Source organism: Coloeus monedula (genome assembly GCF_965178545.1).
Source record: "Coloeus monedula genome assembly, chromosome: 11".
Lineage (NCBI taxonomy): Eukaryota > Metazoa > Chordata > Aves > Passeriformes > Corvidae > Coloeus > Coloeus monedula.
This window is the reverse complement of record NC_138791.1, coordinates 788,502-798,059: the sequence shown is the minus strand read 5'-3', so window position 1 is coordinate 798,059 and position 9,558 is coordinate 788,502. Positions and strand designations below refer to the sequence as shown.

The following is a 9,558-nucleotide window of genomic DNA, read 5'->3' as shown; positions in this document are numbered from 1 at the left end:
GCGGTCCCGGGGCGGAGAGACAGACGCTGCCCGGTGCCGCGCCCCGTGTGCAGGCGGCGGGGACGGCTCCGGGCCGCCGCGCTGCTCAGGGCGCCGCGGAGCCGCGCAGGGCCAGGGGAGGGGGCGGCGGGGCGATGGGCAGAGCCCCCGCTGCCCGGCTGCCGGCCGGGGGGCTGCGCTAGGGCGGCCCCGGCGGCCGGGGGTCCCCCCGCGCCCCGGGGGCGGCGAGGATGCAGCGCCCGCTGGAACTGGGCGCCGCGCGCTACTTCCCGGCCGAAGCCTTCCCCGACCACCGCTCCCACCGCTACCGCAGCTTCATGATCGAGGAGATCCTCACCGACCCCCCGGACGCCAAGGGGGCCGCGCCGGCCGGGGAGCTGCTCAAGTTCGGGGTGCAGGCGCTGCTCTCCGCCCGGCCCTACCACAACCACCTCGGTACGTGCCGGGGAGCTCCCCGCGGCTGGGGGGGCGGGCTGGGGGCGGCAGGCGGGGAGGCATCGCCCGCCGATGGTCTCCAGCGCCTTTGGGAGCCGGGTTCCTCGGAGAAAACCTTGTGAGTTCTGCCTACAAAAATTGCTGCCGGGCTCTGCCGGCCCTGAGCATCCCCGCCGGCTCCCGCCGCGCAGCCGGCGCTCCGACCGGGAGCAGCCGAGTGTTCGGGGCCTAAAAGCGAAGGAAGCGGCTTTACGACTCCAGCGGCCCTTGCTCAGAATGGCCTTTGAATTTCAGGGAAGGAAGTTGTTGATAGTTCTGTTTTGGGGTTTTCACCCATGTTTTTGGATGAGGTGAGAATTGCTGGAGATAAGCAGCGGGATCTGTGCGTGGCTGCGAAGAGTGGCAAGGGGCCCTGCGGTCGCAGATTTAGCTGGAAACCCGACATATGTGTAAACATAAAAATATATAATATAACGAGATATTATATTTAGTATATAAATATATGCTATGTTTATATGATAATAATATGGAAGATGGAAGATACAACATTTAGTCCATATTATAATACTTACATGTTTGGGGTCTTTTTAAAACGGGTGCCAGCATGCTCTCTCCTGTCGGATAAACATCCAGGAAAACATCCAGGACAAATGCAGTTTATTAACATATTCACATAAGGTTTGGGGTTTTTTTTAATTGTTATTGGTTTCATTCTTATTGTTTGATTTTTTAGGTGTTTTTTTTCTTTTGGGTTTTTTTTTGTGTGTGTGTTTTGAAGTTTTTTTAACGCTAGTGTTTAATATATTTTGAAGGCCATTACTTAATATATTTTAAAGGCCAATATTTAAATGTGTGATGGTGAAAGCTTTCACCTCCCAAGCCATCTTCATCTGCGGAGCCGTAGCCCTTTATCCATAGACCTGAATGGAAAAGGAGTATCCCAATTTCTTTTTCTGCGTTTAAGAGAAAAAGAGGAAAGCGTCAAGGCCCTGAGCAAAGGAGCAAAATGCATTAGAATATCTAGAAATAAGTATTATTTTCAAGATGAACTATTCAGAACTACTCGGAATAGCGGATCAGATAAAAAGCTCTTTACATCCCTCACGGCTCAGTTCCGCAGGGATAAGCGGGAGCAGGATCGGACCCTGCAAGGAGGGAGGCGATTTCAGCGCAGGCCGAGGAGAAGACCCCGCAGAGACTCCCCTCGAGTCCTTGTCCCGCCGTTGAGGTGGTCCCTGTGTCGCTGGCGGGGAGGACGGGCCGAGCAGGACCGAAGTCCCCGGGCCACCCGCGGGCCCAGGCCGGGGAGCGGAGCGGGGGCGCCGGGAAGGACCCGGCTGGGCTGGGCCGGGCCGGGCCGAGCGGCGGCCCCAGGCCGCGGGGAGCAGCATCCTCGGGGCTGGCTCGATGTCCTCTCCCCGGGCGCTCCTTCATAGGCTGCGGTTCACGGAGAGGGATAGAAATTATTATCGGGTCAAAAATACCCTGAAAACTTCTAGGAAGGGAATCCTGGGACCGTGCCCGGCCCCCGCTGCTGGCCGAGTTCATCCGGGTCCGGCAGCTGTTGGGTGACACTGAGGCGAACGCTTTTGGGTAGCTTTGAACTATTTTCACTTGTAACGCCCGAGCAATTCCGTAATTAGCATCTGCTCGTTGGAGGGTAAAACATGTCCCTGCACCGCGGAGGTGGCGGGACCCGGGGGACTCGGGACCCGCGTCAGTGCCGAGAATGGAGGAGAAGGGGCCAGGGTTCCTTGCAGGGGCTGGTCCCCGGGAAGCCGGGGCACCCTGCAGCCCCGGGGGTCCCTGCGCGCTGCCCGGCGCTGACCGCCGCTCTCTCCCGCAGCGGTGCTGAAGGCGGAGCCGGCCGCCGTGTTCAAGTTCCCGCTGGCTCCCCTGGGCTGCTCGGGGCTGGGCTCGGCGCTGCTGGCCGCCGGCTCGGGGCTGCAGGGCGGCTCCGCCTCGCCCCATCTCCCGCTGGAGCTGCACCTCCGCGGGAAGCTGGAGCCGGGGCCCCCGGAGCCGGGCAAGGCCAAGAAGGGCCGCCGCAGCCGCACCGTCTTCACCGAGCTGCAGCTCATGGGGCTGGAGAAGCGCTTCGAGAAGCAGAAATACCTCTCCACGCCCGACAGGTAGGCGACGGCCGACCTCGGACCCGGGACGCGACGCGACGCCACGGGACGGGGCTCATTTTGCATGAAAAAGTCGGGAAGCTGCAATCCGAGACGAAAGCTGCCGGCCTGACCTCCTCTCTCTCTCGCCCGCAGAATAGACCTGGCCGAATCGCTGGGGCTCAGCCAGCTCCAGGTGAAAACCTGGTACCAGAACAGGCGCATGAAATGGAAGAAAATAGTAAGTGTTGCTTAACAGTCCGGCCCTTGGGCGCGGGGTGTCCGCGTTCGATGGGGCATCGAGCCCTGCCCTGAGGGCTTCTTCCTTCTGCATATCGGCCCTGGGCTATTTAGTGGAACATTAGGGATGATGATGATAATAATAATAATAATAATAATAATAACGATGAGGGTAATATTAATATGCCCCTGGTCCAGCATCTCCTGGGCCTCGGCCGGACCCCCCTCCCGGTCCTGTCCGAGCCCTCCCGCTGTACCGCTCGGCCCCGGGGCGGAGGGCGGTGGGCGCAGCCCGAGAGGACCCGCACGGGAGAGAGAGGCGTTCCTGCGCCCCGGGCTGATGGCAGCACGGCTTTACCGGGGTGTCCCCCTCCTCCGCCCCCTCCCCGCCTCGCAGGTGTTGCAGGGGGGCGGCCTGGAGTCCCCCACCAAGCCCAAGGGCCGCCCGAAGAAGAACTCGATCCCCAGCAGCGAGCAGCTGTCGGAGCAGGAGCGCGCCCGGGACGCCGAGAAGCCGCCCGAGAGCCTGGGCTCCCCGGCCGAGGTCAGCCAGGAGGAGTGAGGGCAGCGCCCGCCCCGCCGGCCCCGGCCGAGAGGATGGAGGGCAGCTCGGACAGTGGCTGCGGCCGCCTTCGGCCTCGGGACATTTGGACGCTTTGACCGGCCGCATGCCGGTCTCCCCCCGCCCCGCCGCCCCTCTCCGCGCCCGCGGAGCGCCGCGCCACGGCCGCTGTGTTGTGCGATGGCCCGAGGGGCCAGGAGGACACTGGATCCCACCTTCCACATCTACTCGCTGTCTAAAACCCTGTGGTGCCCCTAGTTATTCGAAAACTGCATTTTATGATCAGTTTTATTAATGCGAAGATATTTACTTTATTTCAATAAAGTATTTTATGAACTATTGCTCTGAGTAACTTAATGCTTTGGGGTTAACTTTTTAAAAATTTGTTATTTTTTCCCCGACGGAGGCAGGTTAGAGATTCAAACCCAAGTTCCAGGCAGATCTACAGAGAAAGTGCAAAGCACAGTGGTACCGGGAAGATTCTCCCATCGTTTTCTGGGACCGTTCGGCTGCCCGTGGCCGGGAGAGGCCAGAACCTCGGTCTTTCCTTGGTCAAATTCGGATCCTTTCGGATTTTAAAGATACATTAGTTGCTGACAAAAGGTTAATTAACTTCCTCACTGCACATCCTAAATGGTACTTTGAAAAATTGCTCTTCATGACCTGCTGCGATGTAGCACGAAATCCTGGCGCTTTGCTGTTCGGGTGTAGGGGTTTTTTTTTAATTTTATTTTTTCGCTTGTTTTCCCCGAGTCCCTTCTCCACGTTTTCCGCTGGGATGTTAAAATTATAGAGCATCCACCGAGACATGCAATTACTGCTATTCTGAAAAAAAAAAAAAAAGAAAAGAAAAGAAAAGAAAAAAGCAGCACCGCAGGGAAGGGCGAGAGGCGGAGAGCGAGGGCAGGGGAGCGGCGGGACAGCCCCGGGCCGGGCCGCTGCTGCGGGGGCGCCTCCCAATTAACGGCGGTAATTAGCGCTCGGGGCTCGTCGGTGCCACCCTGCCCCTGGAGGTGCCCTGCGGGCCGGCCGGGCCGGGTGTGGGACTCCCTGGCCCCGGACAGCGGCTCCGGGAGGCTCCAGCCCGTGCTCGAGGCACGAAGGCGGCGGCCCGGCGGGAGCGGAGCACAGAGACAACATCCACGGGCTGTAACTCAAACCAGCCCCGAATCGCCGTCGGCGGAGCCCTCGAGGTGAATCTGCGCTGAACTCCTGACGGTCGTCCCCAGTTCTCCTCGTTTCCCCTCTCCACGGCTCCGGCTCCGCTGCCAACCACGGCCCGGCTCGGGAGGTGCCCCGGATTCAGCCCGGGTTAAATCAGCTCCCGGGATAGCGGTGGAGGATCCGGCCAGTGCTGGGTAAACAGGAAACATCTTCGTATTCTTACACTGAAATGATTTAGATATTTAACCAAACAATTGGGTGGAAGTGTTTAATTTAACCTGGGGATGAAGATGAATGCTGGGAAGAGGGAAGGCGGCGGCGGGGCTGACAGAGGCGGGGGTGTGCGGGATCCTTCGGCGCGGGCAGGACGCGGTGGGCGTCTGGCTTTGTCACTTCGTTGTCACCTCTGGCTGTTGTTTCTGGTGCTTTCAGTGCGCGTGGGAACAGCACCCGGTTTTAATTAAAAGGGAGATTCGCAGGCACGTTAACCTAAACTAACAGAACGACAGGCTGTGTCCGTCACCGCTGTCACATAGAGGGCTGGAGCAGCCGGGCTTCACTCGGTGCTAGAGCCTTCGCGAGAGAATGTTAATATCTTCTTTTCACAGTTGAGTAAGTGACGGCGAAGCCATTACTTTTTCTCAGATCATAAAGTGATTATTTTTTTTTTCAGCACGCAAAGGTGTTAAATAGGGAAAGTTTTTGGTTTTTTGGGGGGTTGGTTTTTTTGTTTGTTTCTCTCGTAGACAGGCGAGAGAGGCGTTTGGGATGCTCCAGTAAGCTGCTTTTCTGCCGGGCCGGGGCCGAGCAGCGGGTCCGGTCCTGCCGGGGGTGCCCGGGGTGGCGGTGCGGGCGCGGGGCACGGAGCCCCCCGGTCCCGCGGCAGCGCCGGCCGCGCACCCGCGCAGGGGCCTCGCTCCGCGGCTTCCACGCAGGACCCAGAGGTAAACTTCTTCTTCTTGTGCCGCGGCAGGAAAAGCTCCGAGGGGGCTCGGGCGAGCCTTCTCTTCCTGGCAGGTGCCCGAGAGCCCCGTCCCGCGTGGGGCTGCCCCGCGCCCGGAGCCTCCCTCGGGCAGGGCAGCCCCGGCGGGGCAGCAGCGGCCCGCGGCCGCACAAGCCCGGGGCACCGGGGCGAGCGGCTCCCGCAGCCCGTGAGAGGGGCACGGAGCGGCTGTGGGTGTGCTGGGCAGGAACACACGGCACCTCCGAATGACGGGCTCCCCGCGGCGCCGCCTGCCCAGCAGCGCCTTAGCCGCGATTTGACGACCAACTTTTGCTTCGGGAGGAGCCGCTTCCAGCCCCGAGCGGGGATGAGCCGGGCTGGGGAGCCCTCCCGCCTCCTCACCCATGCTAAGGAAACCCAGGGTCCTCTCAGGCGCAGAAGAAGCCTGTTAGAATTATCCGACAATACAAGTGACTCGTGGGATTTTTTTATTGGTGGGTTTTGTTTCGTGTTTTTCTTGTAATATGTATGTATAGTACACACACACACACACACACACACACATATTTAGATTATTTTATGTTTTAACGATTTTATATATAGCTTTCTGTCAAAATTTAATTTCCCACAGTTTCTCCAGGTAGGCTGCCTGCTGGGCTGGCCAGAGTGATAGCGCCTGGGAGCCAGGAGCAGAAGGGTCCCAGCTGAGGTGTGCTCAGATGGATGGGGAGTTCCTGCCCACGGCACGGAGTGGAATGAGATGATCTCCAATGTCTCTTCCAGCCCAAAATATTCTGAGATTCTCTGATTCTGTTTGAAAAGCGAAGGCAAGCGCCACCAGCGGGTCAGTGACAGCCCTTCCAAATGTGTTTGATAACATCCCGGGGCATTTTAAAGCAGGGCTGGCCACTCACCTTGACCAGCCTCAATAAACCTCGCTGGCCAATGAGCCACAACTAGGAAATTACAGCAGGCCTCACCTGCACACAGGTTTAGTGCTGATGGATAATTTTGGATAGTGCAGCATAACCGTTCCACTTTCTAATTACCTTTTACAGCTGTAATGAACCCGTGTGATGCTGCTGGGCTGCGACGGGCGATGCCCACATCCACAACGCTTCAGCAACAGAGCTGGGGCAGCCCAGACACTCGGAGATGTCCAGCAGGAGGGAGCCCTGGGGAAGATCGGGATGACTTCAGTTCAGTGCTGCAACCTCTCAGAGCCCTGTTCTGCCTGTGGGAATGATCTCGCTCTGGAGCTCCCCAAAGCTGCTGGAAAAGCTGTTCCCCCACCCCGAGAGTAGTTTGCCAGTGCTGTATAATTGTGGGGCCAGTAAAGTATATTTATATATAAAATATGTTTGTGTAGCTAATATACCTGATGTTTATTCTCTGCCTCTGTGTAAATAAGCTGTGTTACTGTGCATGTTCGCTCTGGCAGATATGCATCCACACTGGGGAACTCCACATTTTAATTACATCAGCACAGGTGAAACAGCACATGTTTTCTCTGAAAACAAAGTAGAAGGGTGTAGATTGAAGGCTGGAAATGTGGGTCCTTCCATGTTTGAATGCTACTCGGGTCACAGGTAATCAGCAAACGTTTCTATGGTTTTCTTAACAAAAGTCCATTTAAGGTGAGTTTCCAATTCAAACATCCTAAATTCCCTTTTTATGAAGCATCTCAAAGAAACCTGAGAAAAGTTCTGCTCTTTCATCAATGTCAATTTAAATATAGCTCCGTGGAGCCGGGGGATTTGAAGATTAATGCCATGGGTGTTTATTCAGAGGCAGTGCTTACTCTGCCAGGAGCAGACCGACACCAGCATGGGGTTGTGAGGGGCTGCCCCGCTGCTGGGGAGCAGTGGCCTTGTCCTGACTCTCTGCTCCACACCTGCAAGAAATGGGAGGTCTGCTCTGCCTTCCTGGAAGAAAAAGTTGATCCTAGAGCAATGCTTTATGGGCACTTCTCACAAAAAACCCCAAAAGCACAGACTTGATGCTGCCTTTTCCCCTCCAGAGAGTGGGGAAGTGCGGAGGGGGTGGAGTGGGGATGTGGATGGGGGAGTGCAGTGGGATGGGGAGGGTTTGATGGGGAATGGAGGGGGATGTGGGAGGATTCAAGAGGGAATATGGAGGGCTGTGAGGTGTGTGGAGGGATGTGGGGATGAGAGAGGAGTAGGGATGCAGGGGGCTGTGGAGGATGCAAGGCTATGTGGAGGGGGGTGACAGTGAGAGGTGTGGGGGGATGCAGGATGCAGGGGTGTGTGTGGGGAGATGTGGGGTGAGGAGGCTGGAGGGGGATGCAGGGAGGATGGAAGGGTGGGAAGTGAGATAAGGGGGGTTTGAGGGGATGTAGGGAACGTGGAGTGGGATGTGGGAGGATGCAAGGGCGTGTGTGTGAGGCTGTGGGGTGGATGGGGACAATGTTGTGGGGCTGTGAGGGAGGGGGTGCAGGGAGTTTTTGTGGGGCATGGAGAGGAGGGAAGTGGATGCTGGAGGCTGCACCCCGCCGGTGCTGATAAAACACCTCACCTAGCACCACGTGTGAGTGCTGAGCTGGGGCTGGGGTGGGTCAGGCCTTCTTGGATTTGGGCAGAAAAAGTTAACATCTACCTGGGACTTTTCTTCACCAGTTTGGTCCAAAAGGGACCAAATAAAGGGGTTGATATGACCTACTGAGTTCAGTCAAATTCTCTGCAGCTCCTTAACTAACATGTGATGTCCTGTTATCAGATGTTTGTCTTAAGCTAAATGTTGGCTTGAGGTCATTACACACACATTAAATTTGGTTGTTTCAGCTGACTTGTAGAGTAGATAATATCTAAATGCTAAACTCTTGATTCCCTGAAATTTGGCCCAGCAATGTGTAAATAAAGTTCAGGGCAAGTTTGCATTATCCACACTAACACAACTCTCTGTGCTGTTATGTCTGCTTGGCTGAGCTTTGCCATGAAATCTGTGGGAAATGTGCCAGAAGGAAAGCTTGGGGACAGGGATGGTTACCTTTAATGAGGCTGGTGATGACCACTGGGTCAGCAGGCAGCAGTTTTCATGGCTTTAAAAATACATCCCCTTCTCCATGCAGTTCTGTGTGGATGGAAAAGTCACGGCTGTTATGGGCTCATCCGTTTACAAACAGAGTCCATTAGAACATGATTATGTACAACATGGGCTCTTCCTCTGCAAGATCCTCAAATCCATTGTTTATCTTGCACCTGTATTAACAAACCGCAGAATAAGCTCGTGGTGTTTTCAGAACATGTTTCTTTTTGGGATGGGAATGTGGGAACTCTCCAAAATGGAAATGGTACATAAGGCGAATGAGTAAGGGACGGATTTGTGCCTGAAGTCTGAGTATTAGCTGGAATGAGGAGATTCCACTTTTTCAAAATTATTTTCCCCTCAGAGATTTCATTTAGAGAGCACTGGGCAGAGCACACTTGCTCTCTGAAAAGACATTGAAGTCAGAGGGTTTTATTCAAATGCAGGATACCACTGGAGGAGGAAACCCCTGAGTTATGTTGAGGAGTTTGCCTGCAGAGTTCAAGTACAGATGTGCTTAAAACACCGTGTCCCTGCTCATCCATACTCAGCAGTTACTCAGGTGTGACCTGCAGTGAGAAATTACACAAACCCCACTAATTGATGGCAATTGTTCCCAGCCTGATGTTTCATAACTGCCCAGCTGAGAGCTCCCTTGCACAGCATCCCCAGCCCTCAGAGACATCCTGCCAGCACAAGGCAAATAAAGGGTAAACAGAGCCTGGAGCAGGACAGGCAGATGTGCAGCAGAAAGCTGCGTGCCCTGGGAACTCTGACGTCTGTCTGGAGACATGGGGCTACAGTAACTGGGAGAGGAGAGCCTCAAACACTGCACCGGGCCATTTTACATAAATTACAGCCATTTTACGTGGATTAGATTAATTTATTATCAATTATCCTCTCCAACTCTCAAGCTTTCACTTTGTGAAGAATGAATATTTTGTCAGAGAAGAGTTCTGGGTAAAAATCTACATGTGGCAGGAGATGTCAGCAAAGCACAAGTCTGACTTTGGCTGGCAAGGAAGGTGCTCCCAAAAAGCACCTTTTTCCACCACAGC

At 55.7% G+C, this 9,558-nt stretch overlaps 1 protein-coding gene across 1 annotated transcript; it reads left to right on the top strand.

The window, feature by feature from the left end:
* Positions 1–230: 230 nt before the first annotated feature.
* BARX1 (BARX homeobox 1) lies at positions 231–3,348 on the top strand (the record flags this gene model as incomplete). Its single annotated transcript, XM_082289099.1, has 4 exons — positions 231–435; positions 2,282–2,567; positions 2,703–2,787; positions 3,184–3,348. 4 exons carry the CDS (start codon positions 231–233, stop codon positions 3,346–3,348), a joined length of 741 nt encoding a protein of 246 aa, XP_082145225.1.
* Positions 3,349–9,558: the final 6,210 nt, after the last annotated feature.